Source organism: Solea solea, chromosome 9 (assembly GCF_958295425.1).
Source record: "Solea solea chromosome 9, fSolSol10.1, whole genome shotgun sequence".
In the NCBI taxonomy this organism is placed as follows: Eukaryota; Metazoa; Chordata; class Actinopteri; order Pleuronectiformes; family Soleidae; genus Solea; species Solea solea.
In genome coordinates, this window is record NC_081142.1 from 13740783 (window position 1) to 13762737 (window position 21955).

General features: G+C 39.7%; 2 protein-coding genes across 3 annotated transcripts; one reads left to right on the forward strand and one right to left on the reverse strand.

The window, feature by feature from the left end:
- The first annotated feature begins 490 nt into the window (after positions 1-490).
- gipc3 (GIPC PDZ domain containing family, member 3) lies at positions 491-11074 on the forward strand. 2 transcript variants are annotated; one of them, XM_058639070.1, is made up of 6 exons: positions 491-1444; positions 4744-4929; positions 5039-5219; positions 7826-7935; positions 9281-9362; positions 10873-11074. In XM_058639070.1, the coding sequence occupies exons 1-6, from the start codon at positions 1148-1150 to the stop codon at positions 11022-11024; spliced, it is 1008 nt and encodes a 335-aa protein (XP_058495053.1). In that variant the 5' UTR covers positions 491-1147; the 3' UTR covers positions 11025-11074. The 2 variants fall into 2 exon arrangements, with proteins under 2 accessions (XP_058495053.1, XP_058495054.1); XM_058639071.1 differs by having other exon boundaries at positions 9284-9362.
- A 489-nt stretch (positions 11075-11563) lies between these two features.
- Positions 11564-20232, reverse strand: tbxa2r (thromboxane A2 receptor). The gene is made up of 3 exons (XM_058639069.1): positions 20013-20232; positions 16100-16976; positions 11564-13966 (listed from the first exon to the last, which is right to left on the reverse strand). The coding sequence occupies exons 2-3, from the start codon at positions 16889-16891 to the stop codon at positions 13667-13669; spliced, it is 1092 nt and encodes a 363-aa protein (XP_058495052.1). The 5' UTR covers positions 16892-16976; positions 20013-20232; the 3' UTR covers positions 11564-13666.
- Between the last annotated feature and the right edge of the window lie 1723 nt (positions 20233-21955).

The window sequence follows — 21955 nt, forward strand, 5'->3', positions numbered from 1 at the left end:
TGTGGATCTCAGTGCTTTCTTTTTGTGCTTATCACACATAGTCCAGCAATGTTTGGGTGGCTGTTGTGGTTTTAAACTTGGCATGTTTCATTATTTCTTTTAATCTATTTCCAAAAAATTGTGAATAAGGCCTGCAAATACAATACATTTCAATTATAAGAAAACAAGACATTTGAACTATGCTAAATCAACTTTTGGTCCTTTATAAAGTATGCCAGCAAGCAGTGCAGAGCGTTCTGTAGGGATCATGGAGGCCAGAAACACAGCGGTACAAAGGAAAACCACCATGTGAACACATTTTATCTAACTTTATTTATAAAGCACTTTAAAAACAACAGCTGAAAAAAATCGGGAATAAAAAAAGAAAAAGAAACATAAGACCTAAAACAAACAATAAAATACCTGTAGAAAAATATAAAAACAACACATGACGTAAAAACAAAAAGTGTACAATAAAAACAGGTTCAAATCAAGTATTGGTTTGTAGTATTGTAAAGTGAAATATCTTATTACCTGCCAAAAACTTTCATCATTAGTGAAGCGGATGATCGTCTGTGGGTCAGAAAGTTCAGTGTATCATCAAGGATTCACCCAAGCAACAGCTTGTTGCATTCACTGTGACCAGCAAATGGAGAAAAAAAAGGGGTTGGCAGGTTATTTACTCCCTGCCTGATGATATCATCTTACGTGCAGCACGGGGACATCATCTGTGGATAATGCTGAATGGCCCAATTTAAAAAGTTATTTTGCAGATATTTCCACAATTCAGAAGAATGTTCACACTTTTAGGAACAACAAGTGTATGCAGCATGTGTCCCACAGGGATTTAGATTCTTCTTCTTATGTTTATGTTTATAACGTTTAGCTGGTGTGTTTTGTTTGTGCTCTCTTTGAGCAAGCTGCTGGTGTCTCAGGTGTAACACATACAATCCTCGACTCAAAGGGTATTGGGTTTCTACCTGGTAGAGCCTGGCTGGCCTCTTCCAGATCGTGTTACCGGGCTCCTCTCATCACTAATTCATCTGCTCTCTTCGCCACAAAGCTCCAGGTCGCTAGTTGGTCGGCTAAGACAGCATTTGTCTGTCCCTGCCAGAGTAGTGTGCAGTGCGAGGGCTCCCAAAGGGGCACCACACCTGAGCTGGGGCCAATGCAGAACGGGGAGGCTATGAGCCCACAGGACTCCAAGGCAGCAGGGTCTGAGAGCATGGAGGAGCAGAAGGCCCAGAGCCACAGCCAGAATGAGGGATGTGTGGAGCCCACAGCGCCTCCGCTCCCTCCTCCTTCACCACCACCACCGCCAGGGCCACCAGAATACCCAAGGCCTAGGCTCATCTTCCACACGCAGCTGGCTCACGGAAGCCCGACGGGCCGCATCCATGGATTCACCAATGTCAAGGAGCTGTATGCTAAGATCGCAGAAGTGTTCAACATCTCATCTTCAGAGGTACAAAGCAAATGCAACTATGCATGGAAACACTGTAAATGTCTTTGTAACATTTAGAGTTATGGTCATTTATCACCATGAAAAATGGTTACATTCCCTTCTTGCCTCTCTGGTGTGGCAGTTCATGTTGCAAATAGGTGTCAGGTTTCCATTCCAGGCAAATTTCCATGATGCTCGATTGAAGATCATTTGTCCTCACTGATGTCTACTAGACTTTGTACTCATTTAAGCCTTGACCAGGATCAATAATGGAAACAAACGAGATGATGTTCTGTAGTCAGTAAATACCCGACGTAGACTGTGCGAGGTATAGTTGTGAAAAACACATTTAGCAACAACAAAAGCAGGTGATTGAGGTTTTGTACTCAAATCCTCACAATCCCAAGTGGTGTGTACATTTTCATACTTAATTTGAAATTATCTGAAAGATAAATAAGATAAGATTAATATCAGCTGTGCAGCTCATACGCACATGATGGAACACATAACAGCATCGTAAAATATATCTTTTAACTCTATTTTACCTATCTATTTATAACCTTTTGTTATGACAATGCTCCCTTGAATATTTGAGTCTGAGTCGTAATTCACATGACTTGTAAATGGACCTATTACACACAAAAGGGTAATCCCCTTTTAAAAATATCCAAGACATAACAATGGATTACATATCACTCTCAGCTACCATATCATGTAGCCGTAACATGAAACTGTGTGTGTGTGTTTTTTTTTACTTTTTGGCATCCGTTGGACAAACTCATGCCTCTGTCGTGGATCTGCTTTTAGGCCAAAGCTGCAGCACGATCAGAATCTCGAGGAAGAAGTCCAGTCACTGAATCTGCAGTGGGTCAGAATGAATGAAGCTAGATTCAACACAGGTGACAGCCACAGGCTCTCTGAGGTCAGGGGCATTTGTAACAGGGAAGACAAGATTGCCATAGCGACAACAAATAATGTGACAACTCCCTTACACTTTATGAGCAGCTACGTACAAGACAGTGCAATTAATACATGACTGACTGAATATTTCCCTGGTTCTCTCTTTACTAGGGTCTCATATGTCTTGTGTATGAGGCACAGACTCTAATATGACTATGGTAGAAAAGTGACACAAATTTTGTATTCTTATTTTCAACACTCATGCAGAACTGATATTTATGCAGACTGTAGAGAGAACCCACTGTGGCAAAAGGGCCAGTATGAAAAATGTTATTGATATAAATGCTGGTTTAAAAATCATTGAGGTTATTCACACTGCAAGTGTTTGATAATTATTCAAAATGTTACAGGTAATGTTATAGGCACACGCTTAACCCACTCAGCAGCAATAAATACTCGGCAATGACCTTATTTGACACTTATCAGTTATACGTTATGAAGGCCACCGTGAAGGTTCACCCTTTACCTCCTCCTTGACATAAGAAACTGTACTTACTCAATTACATGTACGTTGCACATCAACAAAACCTTGACAACTTTATCAGGAAACAGCCTGCCATAATTGTGTCTTACGGCTTGGCCTGGTCCCCTGTATTGTGAAAGTTCCACTTCCTAAATGCTAAAAATCCATTTTTTTTAAGGAAAAAGAAACCATCAGCTCATGATGGTCGTTTATTACATTATTTTAAAATTTAAAAAAAACATAACATCTATTGTGTCTCATTTGTGTGGAGTTGTTGTTGTTTATATGTTATGTGTGAAGCTCCTAGAGAGGCATAATGTTTCAGATGAATTCAAAAGTAAATAAGTTTCTGTCTGCCTATTAACGGCAGCCATGTGGTACCTTGGCATCCCGTTGAGAGTCTGCGCTACTCAGTGTATGTTCTGTTAATCTCCACCTAATCTCCAATCCTGAAATAAAAAGTACAGTTGACACTATATTACTATTAATAGTCAGCACTGTAATGTCTGCAGCCTCACATCGTAGCAAATAAATTAATCCCTTTAAACCTTGAGACTTGTAAATTGAGTCAGACTAAGATGTCATTTTAAGATGTTTCGTTTGTAGTTGATTTAATAACCTTTTTATCAAAAAGACCTTGAACTATCAGACTTCTAGATACCAGAGACCTCTCTATGAAAAATATCAGACCATAATTGGTGATAGTGAGAAGCGCAACAGTTACCATGACCTCATTGTCAAAGTTGTATTACAGCTTGGTGTCAGGGAAAGACCTTGAACTGCAGTCAGACTTTTCTCTTTGTCAAGGGAACTAGTATGAGTAATGTCTAACAGAAAAGTAAGATAGCACCTCAGTCAGGTTATCTTGAATTTCCGTTATAGATCATAAAGTTAAACTTGAACTTTGACATTGGGTTTCAGAATGACTGCGAGATAGCAAAAACACACACAAAAACAAAACAAAAAGGAAGTCTCTAATTCATGAGTCAGATGTATTAGATTACACTTGGACTGATCTTTAGGAAATATGAATTCATAGATACCAATCCTGCAAGATGCAAAAGCTGTTGGAATATAACAATACAATGTTTAATCCTGAGACTTGATCAGATTAAATGATTTTAAAACACTTTGTTGTAAGTGTTGATCATTACTACCAGTCAATATAAAGCGACTCAAATCTTAATTCACACACTAACCCTTCCATTACTCAAAAATGTGTCCATTTTGCTAAACATTATTTATGAAACAGACAGATTAGATAAATATAATGAAATAATAATGTATCACAGATTTCATTCATAACAAAATGGCCGCAATTGCAAAACTAGTTAGGTTCTACTGCCCTCTGGTGTTTAGACTGTGTGCAGCACATCTGAGGAAGTAGTACGTGACTGTTGCAGGATCACAGCAGACACTGGCTTCACTCTCTCATATAGTCTGTATAACCACCTTGATTGACATGCATTGTACAATGGGGAATCTATGTATTTTTAAATTTAACAAAGTGCTATCAAAAGAAATGATTGGTGCAATTAAAAACAATACTGAAGCTCTTATAAAATGCAGTGACTTGTTTTTGTTAATAATCAATAACTGTTGGTCAATATTATCCCAGGATCTTAAATGTGCATTCATGGACAGCAACATAACAACAATAATGACATAAACGCCTAGAAAAACCTGTTTGAACTTGTTGAACTACAATATCATAGAACCGGTGTGTAAATAAAACCCCATAAGTCACATGATTTATCATTTCTGCTCCCCATGTGTCAAAAAACATTGAGTACTAATAGAGTCACATGTGTATTTCTTCATGTGATTATTCTATATTGCTATGTATGGCCGCTGTTGCTTTTGTATTGGATTCTGAAAACATTTCTTCTTCTCAAAGATCCTGTTCTGCACCCTCAACTCTCACAAAGTGGACATGCAGAAACTACTCGGAGGACAGATCGGACTGGAAGACTTCATCTTTGCTCACGTCAGGGGAGAAACCAAGGAGGTGGAGGTGACAAAGACAGAAGACGCATTGGGCCTCACCATCACAGACAATGGAGCTGGATATGCTTTCATTAAGGTGGGCAGGTGGTAGAGCAGAATGGAAATGGACATTGTTATGAGTTTGTTGTTTTGGTTTGTTTACTGTAATGATTTTGTGTAAAATGTATTGGGTTTTTTTTTGACAGAGGATAAAAGAAAGCAGTACTATAGACCAGCTGAAGACTGTATGTGTTGGTGACCACATTGAGGCCATTAATGACCAGAGCATTGTGGGGTGTCGACACTATGAGGTGGCAAAGATGTTAAAAGAGCAACCGAGAGGCATGCCCTTCACTCTTCGCTTGGTGGGGCCTAAGAAGGCCTTCGGTAAGTAGTGAATGATTCACGTTGCCTTGGATTTTCAGGAATACTGTATGCTTCGACAGATGCAGACTATTGGCGCTAAACATGCACATTTCACTTCAACCAGCATTATTGACACTGTGTCTGTGCACGGATGCCAAAAATAAGTCTTTGCACATGTTTTAATTGGAAACCCATCAATCATCCACCCAACCATTTATCCATCTATCCATCCATATACTGCTCATCATACGAGGGCTGGAGCAGCGTGATGGAGCCAATCCAGGCTGATATTGGGCGAGAGGCAGTGTAAACCCTGGGAGTTGCCCTTTTATCACAGTGGTGACATATAGGAAAAAAACCATATGCCAATCCATATGTCATTGGGCGACCTAAAGAGAAACCACTCAAACACGGGGGAAACCACACAGAAAGGACCCCGTTTGAACCAGAATCTGCTCCGAGAATCTTCTTGCTTTGCAAATAATATGAGTTCCCTCTGAGCCTTGGACCTTGTATGCACTCACATTCATCACCAGGGCTCTTGATGAGGCAAATTATATATTTATCAAAATCATATCCTAAACAAACCTCATTTGAACCTAGTGCTGGACAATTCATTTAAGCTACACCCGTAAGTTAATGACTTTGCCAGGCTCATTGGCAGAGAGCCATTGCTCTCTTAACTGTCACTCTTTCCTTTTCCTGTTTTGCCGTCAAGATTTATCACAAAGTACCATGATCAGTCAATTAGGAGCAACAAAATATACTTGGGAGGTGTCAGTTGTAAATCTCCAGCACTAGGTTCAAATGAGGTTTGTTTAGGATATGATTTGGATAAATAAATAATTTGCCGGGGTTAACGGGGTTATATCACTCCCAAGGAATGTTTTGCTTATACATTTATGGACATGGAGAGGAAAAACAGCAGTTCCCCCGGGCACACAGTGTAGTGGACTGGAGCTTAATGGCATATGAGACACAAAGCCAAGTCTGTGGACAATGTGCTCACTTCCTGTTAAGTTCATTATCTTATGTTACCACAATTAAATATTAACAAACAACAATCTATGTATACATATATATACGGCTATATTCCAGAACAACATTTATCTTCAGAAATACACTTATGGCCATGTTTCTCCTGTAGCCCAGAATGGACAAAGCCAACACTCGCAGTAGAGTGTGCATTTATTGTAGTTGATTTACATTTATACTGTAGGCCACTGTTCTCCTATGTGCAGTGATAGAAGGGATATTCACCGACCCTTATTCAACATCTACTGTAACAAGACTGAGGCATTTTAACATTTTAATCAACAATATACATGAGGTTGAGAATCACTATACTGCACACAGGTCGTGCGAGTCAGTGGACTTTGGCTAATTCAGTGTTAGGGTGCCCGTAGTAACACATTAGCAGTTAAAACAAGGCAGAAATGGGGCTGCTGATGGGAATGTAGTTGTTCAAGGCATTCAAGCTCTGACTTGTCCAATGCAATAAATAGTGGTGTCAGTGGACATAATGGTGTCAACATTTGGGAAACGAATGGCTGGAAGTTGGTGGGCTCCTTGAAGAACTTGGAAAAAGGTCTTTGTCAGAAAGGTTTCCTCTTCAGACTCAGGAGTTAGCTGTAGGCAACTGGACTCACTTTAATTAAGTTGAAGTTATTTCATGTCTCATCCAAGGGGCTTCCTCAGTTCTCAGTTCTAAGATATTCCCACAATCAATCAATGAAGCCTTTATTTAATTTTTTTTTTGAGCCCCTCACTCCTCCTGGAGCACAGGCCATTGACGATTGCCTTCCAGCGCTGCCTGTTCTGTGTCACCAGCTATCTCCATCCCAGTCCTGTCAGCTTGACGTTTGTGTCTATAGGTCCCAGCACCAGGTGTTCCAGGTGTTTCTTTTTCCTTTCCACGTCAAAGACTGCCTTGTGATGTTGGACACTTGTTTTTTTCAGGGTATGGCCAAGCCAGCCTCACCTTCTACTCAGGATCTCTTGCTCCATAGGCCAGAGATCAAATCTAAATAGCTGATGACCTCTGGCCAGTGAATCAAGCCTTTATGGCAGAGCTCAAACTGGTCTTTAGCTATGGTCACCACCATCTGCAGATGGCACCACATAATGCTTCTCCTTCTGATGAGAATCTTGGCTGAGATCCTGGTGAACTAGGTCACTTAGACGAAATGTATAGGAGACAATTTACAGTTGCTCACGTTCAAACACTTATTCTGCACAGAGGGTACACATATAAAATAAATAAATAATAAATGAACACACAAGTAAATACATAAAGAAATGACAGGCTGTTTGTTGTCAATACAAATACTCTGTAACAGAATGAAGGAGGATGTTTTTGGTTACTAGCCATGTTTCATATTGAAGAATATCATGTCATACACAGTAAACTTGCAGTTAAATATGCAGTGTCAAAGTTCAATGACTCTTTCAGAGCTATTACAACAACAGATTGAGTAGAATGCCCCCTACCAAATACACTTGGACACAGTGTTAAATGAACTCTTTAAGTGTTCATTTAACACTGCAAAATGTACTATGTACCTATAAAATAAACACATACACAATGGTTTACATTGAATCAAAGTTGTTTTTGGGTGTTTGTTTAGACATGATTGGAATGAGGACCAGAGCACCAAAATCTACTGAGGGCAAGATGGTGAACGGAAGGGAGACGCTGCGTCTTCGCTCCAAGGGCGCTGCTACAGTTCAGGAAGTGGTGAGTTTCACACGCTCTGCTGCGACCATGACTGCGTCAACTTCCTGATGTGCTGAGATACGAGCATGGACGCACATATACTCACAATACGGACTCCTAAACGGAAACAGATTGTTATTAAATGCCGGATTAATCCAGTCTCATGTACAGTAAACGTAACTTTTCATCTTTGGCCTCTGGATAGACTGCCACTCATTTGGACACCTGAAACAAAACCTTATCCCTCACCTTAAACATAACTGGTTATACCTAACCCTTACCCAGTGTTGTAATGTAACAAAGTAAAAATACTTTATTACTGTATTTAAGTACAAAATTCACATATCTGTGCTTTACTTTGTTATTTATATTTATAGCAACTTTTACTCCCCTACATGTCCTCAAACTATCTTTGTTACTCGTTACTACCAAATAAAATCAGAAGAAGAAGAGTTGGTAATGGTCTGTATTTATTTAGAGCTTTTCTCGTCACGATGAGATGCTTTACACGACAGTTTTGCCATTCACCCATTCACACGCTGCAACATGGGGTTAAGTGTCTTGCTCAAGGACACATATAGACTAGCAGAGGCAGGAATTTAACCCGCAGCCTTCCAGTGGAAAGACAACTCGCCGTACTACTGAGCCACCATGGCTCAATCCTGACTCCTCACTTTTTTAATACTTTTACTTCTAAAACTTAAGAACATTTTATATCAGAAAATGACTTTCGATACTTAAGTACAGTAAATGTCATATACTTTAAGACTTTTACTTAAGTAATATTGTAAAAAGTGACCTCAACTTCTACCAAAGTAATTTTCTGGTGAGATACTGCTGTAACCTTATACTGCCGTAACCAATCTTAGCCAGTATCCAGAAATGAGGTTCTGCCTGTTTAGGACCAGGTTTTGGTCCCATGAGGACTACAGGTCCTGACAAGGTCAGTGTTTATGTCAGAGAAGGTCCTAAAGAGGGTACAAATACACAAACACACAGTCACACACATTCCACCGTTGGCTGTTGAAGCATGTTTGTTCTGAGCTCTGATAGGAGTTATCGCTGTAAATAAAGTGACCCTTACCCTCTTGTGAAGTGCTTTCATCGGACCACTGAGAACGTTTGGAGGAGTGACGTTTTAAAATTTGACAGTTAGCACTCGATGATTGCATAACCATTTGTTTCATTTATACATTCTGTTATATTTAATGGATAAACAAAAAGCGGTGGATATTCTCGGGCCATGCATTTCGTTTGGCACCGAGAGTGACATGCTCTCACAGAGTTTCCATCGCCATATTTAGAGTGTGAACACCAGTGAATTTCCAACAACACTTCAGCTCACTTTTCGTGTCTGCTCTGCCAGCAGAATGAGTTTGAAGAAAGGGCCACCAAGAAAGTGGACGACCTTCTGGAGAGCTATATGGGCATCAGAGATCTGGAGCTGGGTAAGAACATCTGCACAGTGTTTGTTTTCCTTAAATATACGTTGATTAGACACAGGTTGAGCCTACATACTTACTCTATGACACAAAAAATATTTTTTAGGATGATGCATATATGTACATATACATATACATATGTATATGTATATGTACACAGTATAAATGTATAGAAAAATGGAAAAGATATATCCATATAAAGTATATCCAGCAGCTGCATGTAGGCTCTGACACCTGATCAGAGCGTCAGACTGCAGTTAAGGTCTCACACACATGCAGATATCGCACTGTATCACGTGATAACATTTTTTTTTTAAAGATAAAAAAAAACAAAAAAAAAAAAACTGCTCATTTGCACAATGGACATTTTCTCTCCGTGACATACAGTATGACATTGCACTCCATTATGCCACTCCTTCATTATTGCACTATTTTTTCCCACTGTTGCACATTTTACGTTTTATGTTTATAATATTTGTTGCATTGCTGCTATGTTAAAACAATTTCCCCTTGGGGATGAATAAAGTATTTCTATTCTATTCTATTCTATTCTATAAGCAGATAATTTTATCTTTGGTATCGCAAGTAAACGAGCCTTGTTATCCCGATAAAATGCATTTCATCTATCTCGTTATCACGAGAAAACCCTCTTTTTATCTTGTGAGAATGCGTTCATTTATTTCTTTATCATGAGATAACAGGCTGTTACACCACGATAACTGATGATTAATCTGTGATCTGGATGTAACATAATAACAAATAAATTAGGGTGTGACCATGGCCGCTCTTGGCTTCCATATTTTTACGGCTTGTGTCTGTGAAAAGAGATCTTTGTTGTCCTTTGGCAAGCAAACCACCTCTCCTCAGTATGGCTAAGATTTTAGCATTTGGCGTTCTCAGCCGACAGCATTGAGCAAAATCCAACTCTTGGGAATACGTAAGCTTCAGGAAAAATAAAGATCAAATTTAGATCAATAAATCAATAAATTTGGCACATAACGGTTGCATAGATTTTTGAAAAGGCCATGGGAGTTCCACTTGGGACATATACTTTCCAGACTTCAGGCGCTACTAGTCGTGATTTGATTAAAAAAAGAAGAAGAATAAAGACATAAATAAAATTAAGTTTCAAATATTTATAATATATTATATACATATATATATACATATACATACACATATATACATATATATATAAATATATATATATATATATACTTCAGTTATTAACTAAACTATTCTTTGACATTTACAACAGTGCTGTCCTTCTAACTTTAGACTATGAGTGTGGGAGGGTATAATACTGCATAAATGTAAAGTAGACTTTCGTCAAGACATTTGGCTTGTGAATCAAATTATTATTATGATACGTAAGCCTTCAGACATCAAATATTTATTTGATGCCTTTTTTGGTAACAGTTTCTGTAAGACTGAAAACGTCCTCATCGCAAATGACATTTATCTTTTGGCTGTTTAAGCTTACCCCCCCCCCCCCCACCCCCCCTTTTCTCCACAGCCACCACCATTGTAGAAGCAGGCAAAGACAAGAAGAACCCTGACGACTTTGCAGAAGCCTTGGACTCCGTTCTAGGGGATTTTGCTTTCCCTGATGTTTTTCTGTTTGATGTATGGGGGGCTATTGGTGATGTTAAGAATGGCAGAATGTAAACATTTACTGACAAGAGAGTGAACTCTGTTCTCTGGTTCATGGGGGGGGGGGGGGGGGGGGGAAATGTTGTTTAATGTTGCCTCCGCAGTCCTTGTATTTTTTAATCACAACATTTTACTTACGCATATGTTATGGTGTAGGCATTTAGCCGAGTATCTGTAAAAGAAACAAAACGTGTAAAAATAGTAAAAACTTTATATAAGACATTTTTGTGACATTCTGGGTCATCTTCAAGTCCGAATATGCTTTCTGCGCCTCCATTATCAACATAATCAACATATAGTGAAGATCTACGAGCATGGTTCATGCCACATTTCATTTGCAAGTAGGCTGTGTGCTTTGTCTTGGGATGAAATATTGGCCCCAGTGAATATAAACCCTGAATGATTTGCCATTTGCCGGACCTATCGAGCGATGATCTGAGCAATCTCCAAACACAATGATCTGCGTTATTACACATGATCGGTAGTGCAACAACAACGCAACACCCATTTTCTAAAAAAGAAATAATAAATGAGTAGCAACGATATGAAGACCACTCCCTTGGAGTTTCCTGTTTACTTTCTGCGGGTCGAAATACAGTTCTCAGGATGATTAATAATAAAACATCATACTCAGACGTTTCACACGTTTCACACGTTCACCATGCGCTCTTAGGAATCTTTTCTGGTTTGTGAGAATGTGAATATTTGAGGCATTTGGTGCAGATAAAGGAGAGTCAACCTGAACTGCATGCTGGACTGTTATGTGTTTTCTGGTTCACCAAACAATATGAATACATTTTTAAGTCATATTCTTTCAGTGCACCAAAGCAAGGAAATTTCCAAATGAAATTCAACTCACCTTTTTTCTACACCAGTATTTGTCTGACAGTGATGTTTTGTTGTATTACTTGTATTGTATTATTTGATTGCACCTCTTATAAACACCTAAACACACGTTTTACATGTTTAAATGTTAAGTAAAAAGGTTGAAATCAACGTTGTCAAGCCTGTGTATGACAAAACATTCCATTTCATCAAGATATTTTTATTGTGTTTGTTTATTGATGTATGTAGCCTACAGACAACCACGTTATTTTCTGTCATGCACATTTAACACACCCTTCATTTACACCGGATTATACGGCAAAAGACATAAAACAAGACACTTCAGCCTTTATTGGTGATCAGTTCCGGTCACTTTGTTCAATAACTGTGTAGCAGTGAGTGTTTTCACAGATAACAAAGCATGCCAAAAGCAAATCACACACAGGGTGAGCATGCATAGCTTTCTGAAGTAGTGTAGTGTAACACATGGCAAGGAGGTTGCAAGGGTTGCCTTTGCCAAAAATGATGAATTTTAACTTCGCAGTGAATCGCGCGGTCGACAGCCATGTAGACACTTTAGTCACACAAAGGGATCTGAAGGAGAAACTTCTGGCACAGGAGTGAAACTCAGAGAAGTGACAACGGGAAAGACAAGGAATATTAATATTATGTCTTAAAGCCTTAAAGGTTCAGTGATTCCTTCACCTCATCCTTCCCTTTCACATGGGTTGGAAATCCTGTGTAGCCTTCAGTTAGAATCAAACATCATGACTTTACACTTTAATACTCACACTGGATGTTTAATTCATGTTTGCTCCCTCTTGGGATGACTTCTTTTAAATGATCTTATCTCTATAGCTGTTTTAAGAAACATTTCCCATGGCAATTCCCTCAAACTTTTAACCCAAGGTGGGTAGTTAAGATAAGGAAATTGATCCGTCTTTATGCCAAGACAAGTAACAACCACGTCAACCATGTACGGTCATTTTAAAAGGGCCACGTTACCTTTATTATATGGGCTACAGTATATTTACACTTCCACAAGTACAACGATATGCCACAGTCCTGTGGTATATACAGTACTCAGCTGCAACAGTCGAACGATAGACACACTTCGAACATATCAGTTTTATTAAATATCAAACCTCAACATCTGACATTGTTCTACGTTGGACTTTAGAATCTGTACACGCTTGAAACAGAAAATAATTACATTACATTACTTTTTTTACTGCATAGTGACAGTAAAGATAGAGACAGGAAACACCGATGTGATACATTTTTCATCTATAAGGTAAACCCATGCTTTTATATTTCCAATACATATTTAGTTAGAGTGAATAGTAAAAAAAAACAACAACTTGGTATTATTATTATTATTATTATTATTATAATAATAAAACTTCACAACTTTGTACTATCACAATTTGCTTTTAAACAACATTATGTATTTTTAACACTAAGCATGGGCCTGAAAGCACAGTCACAGTCAATAATTGTTCAGTCTATTGTGACACTAAAAGGCATTTGACCGAAGGGTTCATATAATGTAAGTGCAAAAAGTATTATGTTGCGTTTAAACTCAAATGTCATCACACATATTTTGAGCAGTCTCTGAAATATCTCATTCGCGGACTTCCGTGGTAAGTATATCACTAGATGACAGACTTCATCCCTCGCTGTGAAATAAAGTGTCACAATGATGATAATCCCCCCAGATTAGACATGAATGTGAACACTGATCAGAATTTGGAAACTGTCAGTGATTTTCTCTGATTATGCTGCAATAACAATCCCAATGGCATTCCATCATGAAGAAGGAGGTGGTGGTTTCAAGTAAGTTGGGGTGTCACGTGTAATTTCCCCATCTCCTCTGCTTGATTTGATCTCAGGGTGCCTGCGCGTGAAGACCGCGTCACTCTGCGCATAGTGTCCCGCAAAGACGGGTACATGGTCATAATGGAGCCACGGGACCAGTCAAAGCGGGGGTAGATTCTCTTAAGAACTGCCCTGCGGAACAGGATGTACACCCAAGGGTCCAGGATCTGGTTCCCGGTGGCAAAGCGCACCCATAGTAGGAGGTATTTGATCTGGACTTGGACTCCGGACAGCACAGTCTGTGCAATAAAGATCTGGTGGTGGAAGAAATGAGAGGGGGTGTGAAGGAGGGAGAAGGAGAAGAAGGAAGGAGGATGGATGAGGTGGAATGGGGAAAATAAGATTGCACGGCAAAGAAAAAAGAAAATTTCAAGAGCGCCACAGAATAGAAGGGATTGGAAAAGGGACGGACAAGGAACAACACAAGTTAATATTTGAAATGCCACAATTTCGGCGGACTGGAACATGCTAACAAGCTGCTTTACAAACGACAGATTGTTATTGCTGACCCAATTTCAAGTCCAGATGTTGCTTTCCAGTGGTTTACATCCAAGCAGTGCAAGAAAAGCAGTCAACAAAACCTCATGGTAAAACTGGATGATGAAAGTGGTGATGTTTCAGGTTACAGTTTTAGTTTGACAAACTTTCCACAGAGGCAGAGATGCACCAGAGACTATTTCTGAAACGATTTCTATTTCCCAATTCAAAGAAAGAAAGTGCTAAGATTTCTGGTCAAATTGGCTTCCCAGTTTCCAGCATAACTTTCTGTCGCTGTTAAGGATTACATTGGCAAGAACATTACAATTACTGAAGCTTATAATATTCAATACTCTAATTGTTAGGATTCGTGCAGCTCTGCTCTGAGGAAATGTCTGATGCAGTTTACAGCACAATGACTGTACATGCACAAGAGACAGGGCTGAAACTCTGTCGGTGAAATGTTTACATGGCTGGATGAAATGAAATGTAAATTGCAGCAGGTAGACCCAGGTACACCCAGACTGGAGAGCCCCCAAATAGCACATAATGCATTTAAAGGTGAAATGCATTGGGTAATCTGTGGCAAATGTTTGTCAAATGTTCAGGAAATGCGACGTTAGTTCGCCAACCACAGCCCTTATGATGGAAGTGAGTAGGTGTTATCGACCTTTTCGGCTTCTTTTTCTTTTGTTTTACTTTTTACTCGCCTCAGTCGGGACACTTGAAACACGATGTAAATCCAGGGGTCGAATATCTGATTGCAGGTGGCCATTCGTATGCCGAACAAAATTAAATAATCGCTGACAGGAGCAGGAGTCAGAACTCTGTCCAGAATATAAATCTGTTCACATTCGAGGTTAGATGGGATAACAAAAAAAAAAAAGCATGTGCTTCAGACAATCGAAGTCAAGTGAAATACAATGAGAAATAAACTCCATAACTGGACGTTTGCAATCGGCCCTGCCATTTGTCTCCAGGCTCATTTTGACGTCTGATGTCAGCCCTGTATTTAGAAACTCAGGAGTGACCCCAGTCTAAGATCAGCCTACCATTAAGACGCTGCATTGCTGAGGGGAAATGAAGCACATAGAGGGGAAGTGGAGGGAAAACAAAAGTAGCTTAAGACCATGTGATGTCTAATTACAGCTCAAAGAGTTCAGGGGCAGCACATAACGACAAGTCAGAAAAATCTTCCTATTACTATCTCATGGTGATCTTATTTTATTGAGACTTCCTTGAGTGCTCGCGTGGCACGGATCTGTGCCGCAGCTGCACCCATGGTAACTTGCCATGGGAATAATACACAACTCCTTATATGGACATCCTGGGGATGTGTGTTTATAGGTCACATATTCAGGCTTTAAAAAATGTGTTTTCTTTCGTCTGCTTATTGTGTTGTTGTGTCAAAGTTAGGATTTTTATATCACATTTTTAGTAGTGATATAAAGTTGCAATAATTGCGCAGAAGTCACAAAATAGACAGGTTTCTTTTTTCTTTTCTTCTTGTTCATAAGAACAAGCCAGGTGAACTTTCCTTTTACTCAGGTGTGTTTATATAGTTGGTGTTTTTTAATCAGATCGCCTAAAAAAAGGATATAAGACACTCTATATTGCACTTCTTATAAAAAACCGGCCGAAATGCTAATCTTCAGTCATTTTTTTTACAAAAATAACTCTGTCAGGGGATTTGAATAAAAAGCTTTCTAAGGGACAGTTATGGAAAAACAAAAAAAACATTCATGGTCACGACAAATGTATGAATGCAGACTGATATAGCAGATAATCCTCCTGCTGCCTGTGGCCATACAAGGCACATTCTCCAATCTGTATGATCAGCACACAACACAAACTGTCACACTGCACCACATACTATAGCTACAGTGGCCCAAAATGTACACCAAACTCACCAGCAGTGGGCACCAGCAGATAGAAGCGATCACCAAGATCAGGATGAGCTGAACCATCATCTCCACTTCATAGTCGCGGCGCCGCTGGCTTCTGTCCTGTCCACAGCACACCTTGATCAGGGTCACCAGGCTCACCGTGTTCAGCACAAACGACACGCCGATGCATATCAGCCCGACCAGTGAGAAGATAAGAGAGAAGACCAGGTCATTTCCCTCTGAGCCAATATTGAAAAAACACCAGGAGCCCGGCTTCTGCATGTGGTAGCTCCCTAAGCCTGCCAGGGGCAGCAGTGCAATGCAGCCCGCGATAAACCACACCATCAGCACCATGGAGATAGTCCGCCTCTTGGTGATGCTGAACGTGCGTTCAAATGGTAGGTTGATGCCAATGAAACGCTCCACTGCCATGGTAGCACCAAGCATCAGTGGGCACAGTCCGTAGAAAACCATAGTCATACCCATAAAGTTGCAGAAGTGGCAGTTGGGGTCTAGAGTGCGCCAATTAAAGTGAGTGATATGGAAGGCGCCCACAATGCAACCCGAGACCAGGATACCCATAAAGTCTGTGACCACCAGGCCACTGAGGAAGATGAGGAAGAAGGAGCGTGACTGGCTTTGTGCTCTCTGGAAGGACTTGATGAGAACTATGAAGGCGATGAGATTGGACATGAGACCCAGGAACATGAAGATGGAGGGATAGTAGGCCGAGGCAATGGGGTGAGTGTAATTGAATGGGGGGCTGTTGATGACGTAGCAGGAAGGGGTGTAGTTAGCTGAGACTGAGGCATTCATGGTGGCCGGTGGCTGCTGGGCTATTTACTTCCCTCACTGATGTAAAGACGGTGACAGTCAGGGGAATTTCATCTCGCTCTTCAACCTCAAAAAAAAAAAGAAAATTGTCATTTTAGTACATTGTTGACAATGGAATGTTGACTTAACGATGAATCATTTTAGTTGACCTGCCTTTGATACAAAGCAGCGTGCCTGAAGTATGAAATGTGTTTTACCAGACTCAGTGTTATGTGAGCTGAGTTACACAGAAATTGTTCAGTGAAACTGTCCAGAAAGAACATGTGTTGCATTTCAAACATGGGAAGGAATGTTAAATGGTCCTTATCGCGACCCATTTTCCCATCCTTTTTTTTTAAATAATTGCCACTTCCAAATTAGGGCTGAAGCTTGAAATGATCTATAATTATAATTATAATATAATATAATTATATTCAGACTTAATTAAATAAAATCCATGTCATTTTTCTATTCTATTTCTAGTATTTGATGATACTGGAAACATGACCGTACACTGAAGTACACAACAAAGGAGTTGGTCAGATGATTAAAAGTTGTGAAGAAGCTGCCAGTCAGATTTTCACAACCAATTATTTATCTGAAGATGAAAAGACAGTGGGAAATGTTGACCCTAACCCCCAATACATCTGACGTAAAAATAGCAGAGCATGCACAACCAGGAAATGTTTTGGAGGAAATGTTTGTGTAAATATTTTGACGTTTTTCCTTCATCTTCTCAGTTTAGCTCTGGTGATTCAGGTCATCCGACTATCCTAGTTGTTTTTGGATGTAGCAACGTTCTCCACTCTGAGGAATTCCACTTGTGTGAGCAATGTAAATATACCTTTTATGGTAACTAAAAGCTGCAAAATGCAATAAATAAAAAAAGTTGCAATAAACCAAAACTATCTTTTGAAAATCTATGATTTGATCCAAAGTACTGTGTCTTGGAGTTGAATAAGTGCACTTCCAGGATGCTGGAAAGTCAGTGAAACGGCTCAGATAGAGCGTGTAGGCAATGCCTGCAGACTGTGACAATGATGGAGAAAGTGACACGGAAACCAAAATAGACAGAAAGGAGAAGAGCAGACATATCCTGGCAGGAAATGCAGTTATTTGAACAGTGCTGTCAGCAACACTAACAGGAAACAACTACATGGCATTGTAATCGCTTGGATGTCCCTGGTGGTCTGTAATTTATGAACCATCTGAGTTATGAGTGTGGGTTCATGTTAGCGTGACTACTAAATAAGCATCATGTTCAATTTTGACAAAATATTAGTGCAATGTGTGCAGATATGATAGTTAAGTTTTTATTAAAATGAAAAGCTACGCAAAATAAACACGCAATGGAGGAATTTAGGATTCATCGCAAAACACGTTCTTAAACACGGGTGTAATGGCAATGTTGTGCTCGCCGTTTGAAGAATGACTTTGTACATCCTGTTACATAATGCATTCCCAGTATGGGTCATGACAGATAGTATCGTGATCATCGCAAACCCACAGTCTTTACTTCCTGTAAGCATTCTGCGACTCTGTGCAAGGTCAGAGAACAGGTGGATTATGAAGGAATACTGGTTACACATGATGAAAGTGCTGCGTGTTTCCAAAGGTATTTCCTTGCACTTAGGTTTTTCAAGTTCACATGAAACAGTAGGACGAAAACAAATGAGTAACGGGCAAAATATGGCTCATTGCCAAGATAATTAAACGCCAAAACACACTGCCCGGAACACTGTATCCATTAATAAAGAGTAATAGTGGGTAAATTATGCATCACAATATTCTTTTAAGGTCCCTATTTTAAAAAGTACTAAAAGCAGGATCACTTTAAGGGTAAAAAATGTTATAAGAACATCCTTCCGTCCTTGAAAGATTCAGTCCTGAAAGTGCCATTAGCCAAAGTGCCAATTAGCATCTGGAATCAATATTCAAAACTGCATTATTGAAGTGGACAAATGGCTTTGACTAATGGAAAAGACAATGATGAGGGGAGTCCCTTGTGTCCCAGGGGTTTCTTAGAAAGACAAATAGATTGTCTGCAAGGTCGTGTCCCATTGAAAGCAGTTTGTTTTATTGTAATATATATATATATACATATGTATATATATATTGGATGCTTCCTCCATGTCTGGTTGTAAACCTCCATAAAGTGTGTGTTATACAAACAGCTATTATTGTGCATAATAAAAACAAGAAAGTCAACTTTCTTCCCTTTCATATTTGTCTGTTGGACTAATCCCAAAGTGCTTTTCATCCATTTCTAAAAAGAATATATAATTATACCAATGCCCAATGCTAAAACACACATATCAGGTCCACAGATGTAACTGCTGCTGCTCTGTTTCTGCACCTGTTGCCCTTTTTCGTAGCTTTGCCCCCAGACATAGAGTCCCACATTTAACTCGCTGGTAAAGTAATTGCTTTTGGCTTGTTTAGAGTGAAAAGCAACGCACGTATCGTGGCCCAGAGAACTCACCACACTGCAGCTTATGTCAACAGATGCAAACAGAAAAAAACACTGCATCAGCACAGATGTCGCAAATATCTCCAGGGGACACGGGAAACAAAAGGTAATACCTGTGGGACAAGGCTGTTGTTCACTTTGAGATTTTATTGTGTTTGCTGTAATGGTCAACACCCCGACACCCTGTGCTGTTGCACCTTAGTGAGTCTCTGGATAAAAGAAGCATCCTCTGAGCCTTGTCTTGGATCATTTAAAGAAAAATAAATAAATAAGCCAGATGTTCTCTAAAATCTAAAAAAAAGTTGTGTATTTCCAACAGTCAGATCAATTCCATTGTTTTTGGCATGGAACTTTTCTCCACAACTCCACTACGAAACCTAATAAACAGTACCTGTGTCTCAGTCGTGGGCAACAGAGAGATTCCCTTACATTTAACGCATCACACAATCTAACATTTGACAAACAATGACGATTAGAAACAATGCCTACTGGGGGAAGTTGACAATTCCTAAATACAACATGCATAAACAAGCAAACTCTTAAATAGTGCAACTTGCATACGTAACATATAAGAGTGGCTTATACTGACAACTCAATCCTACCCTGTCCTGTCCAAACTTTGACGTGTCCTCATTACAGGTGAATGTATCTTACCAACACAGAAGCCCTTTCACTGTCGTTAGGTTCGCACTAGTCCATCCACACCATCTCTCTGCAGATGAATACACGCACCAGTCAGAGTCAGAAGAAGGGGAACATTTGATCAAATCCCATCTGAATGAAAATGAAAGCTGACAAAATGTCCCACAAGAAGCTGTTAGCAGGAACCCTTCCCCCGAATGTGCTCCTGTGTGCTGCTGCTCGCAGACTAACATCTCCCCTTCCAGTGATGCATGCCTTTACTTCACTTCACTTCACCACTCCCCAGAAGTTAAAGGGGACGGCCTGTGGGTGGACACCACACTCCAAAGAGTTTTAGAAGGAAAATTACTAATGAGAATTCTTTTCATGTCTAACTGGAGATGGGAAGTGGAGCACATTTAGGGAAAAGGGAAGGGACATTCCTCTAACAATTGCTTTCGATTTCTCAATCTTTTGTTTTCTCGTGAAGGACAAACAAAAGCTTTTGCTATTATTACATCAAATGTATGATTAGACTTAGACTTTCATCAAAAACAGATGGAGTGATGGGCCCTCATTAAAGGAGGCTGAGGATGAAGTTCGAGCTGAGTCACAACAAGTGGAAAAGTTTGGACATGGCGCCAGCAGATGTTTATAATATCTGTCTTTAAAGTTAAAAAAAACAACCACGTGCAGTACAGATGTAGACTTTATCATCAGTCTCTTTTACAGATAGAAATGAGTCATCCGTGCACTTTTACCAGCAGAACCACTGTGCAGCATTGTCCTTTAAAAACTAAGAGGCATTAGAAAGGATTGAGTGTTTTGTGTCATTTGAAGTCATGGATACATGCATACTTCTATTCCAGATTAATCTCGCCCGTCGGAAATAGCATTCATATACTTTTCCAGTTACACTGTTGTGGAAATGTAACAACTGGCTGGATGATAATTCTGTAGCAGACTCTTATCTGTAGCTAACCACGAGTTAAAAAAAACATTTAAATGTAAATAAATGTATTGTGAACCTCTTCGACAAATACCATGTTAATGCTCAAGAATGTGTGACTTGACAAATAAAGTGGTCTAAAGGAGTGCAGGGGGAACCCGAAACCTCAACCGCTGGCATCCCTGAGGCGTTCTGTGATGACCTGGGTTTGATTGTTGTGGCCAGTTGTTACTTGTTGACCGATCTTTAATTCTTCCACTTTCAGGCTTAAGTTGCTCTGCTTGTTGTGTTCAGCAGTCCAGTCAGGGTGAAGGGTAAAATTCCTCTTTCTCATATCGCATTAGATATTTTTTGCGGGATTAAATACTCTCCTGTGTCCAAATCCATTAATCACTTGAATGCAGCTCCACTGTCATCACTTCAAGTTCATCTAACGCAAGTATGAGTTTCCAGTTTATGTGGCACATGGTAATCCAATGAAGTAATTACATCCTTCAGGTTTTTCTCTGTTATTAAATTGTTTTTGTGTGTGTAAACATTCGATATAACAACAACTCTGACATATCTAGGACCCAGTACCACTTACAAAACCGAAAACCCAAACTTAAACCCTAAAGCTAGACACAGTGGGTGGGTTAGACTTTACAAAGTCGTGGCCTAGCTTTAAGGTCATGTGGTGATGTTTTCCCTCTGATATTCCCTCTCATCTCATTCCCCATGTGTTAGATGAAAGGGCTTTGCGATAAGCAACGGAATGCTGAGTGTCCAAGGAAATACAATTTACTGCAGACAAATAATCCCTTGGACTTGATACACTGGGCATATGAATGAAGACCTTTAAGAAGAAACAGATGAAGTCGAGTCAAACTCAGCGGTGTATGAAGGAATCAGGTCTATCAAGTCATGGATACCATGCAGTGGTACCATTTCAATCTTGTACTGCGTGCTCTAGTTGATGTACACACACACACACACGCACACACACACACACACGACATACATGACTTGAGGGGACATTGCATTCATT

Coding starts and splice junctions, on each gene's coding strand:
- gipc3 (XM_058639070.1), top strand. CDS start 1,148: ATGCAGAACGGGGAGGCTATGAGCCCACAGGACTCCAAGGCAGCAGGG. Junction 5,220..7,825: donor GGGGCCTAAGAAGGCCTTCG/GTAAGTAGTGAA, acceptor GTGTTTGTTTAG/ACATGATTGGAATGAGGACC. Junction 7,936..9,280: donor CTGCTACAGTTCAGGAAGTG/GTGAGTTTCACA, acceptor CTGCTCTGCCAG/CAGAATGAGTTTGAAGAAAG.
- tbxa2r (XM_058639069.1), bottom strand. CDS start 16,891: ATGAATGCCTCAGTCTCAGCTAACTACACCCCTTCCTGCTACGTCATC. Junction 13,967..16,099: donor TCTGCTGGTGCCCACTGCTG/GTGAGTTTGGTG, acceptor TTCCACCACCAG/ATCTTTATTGCACAGACTGT.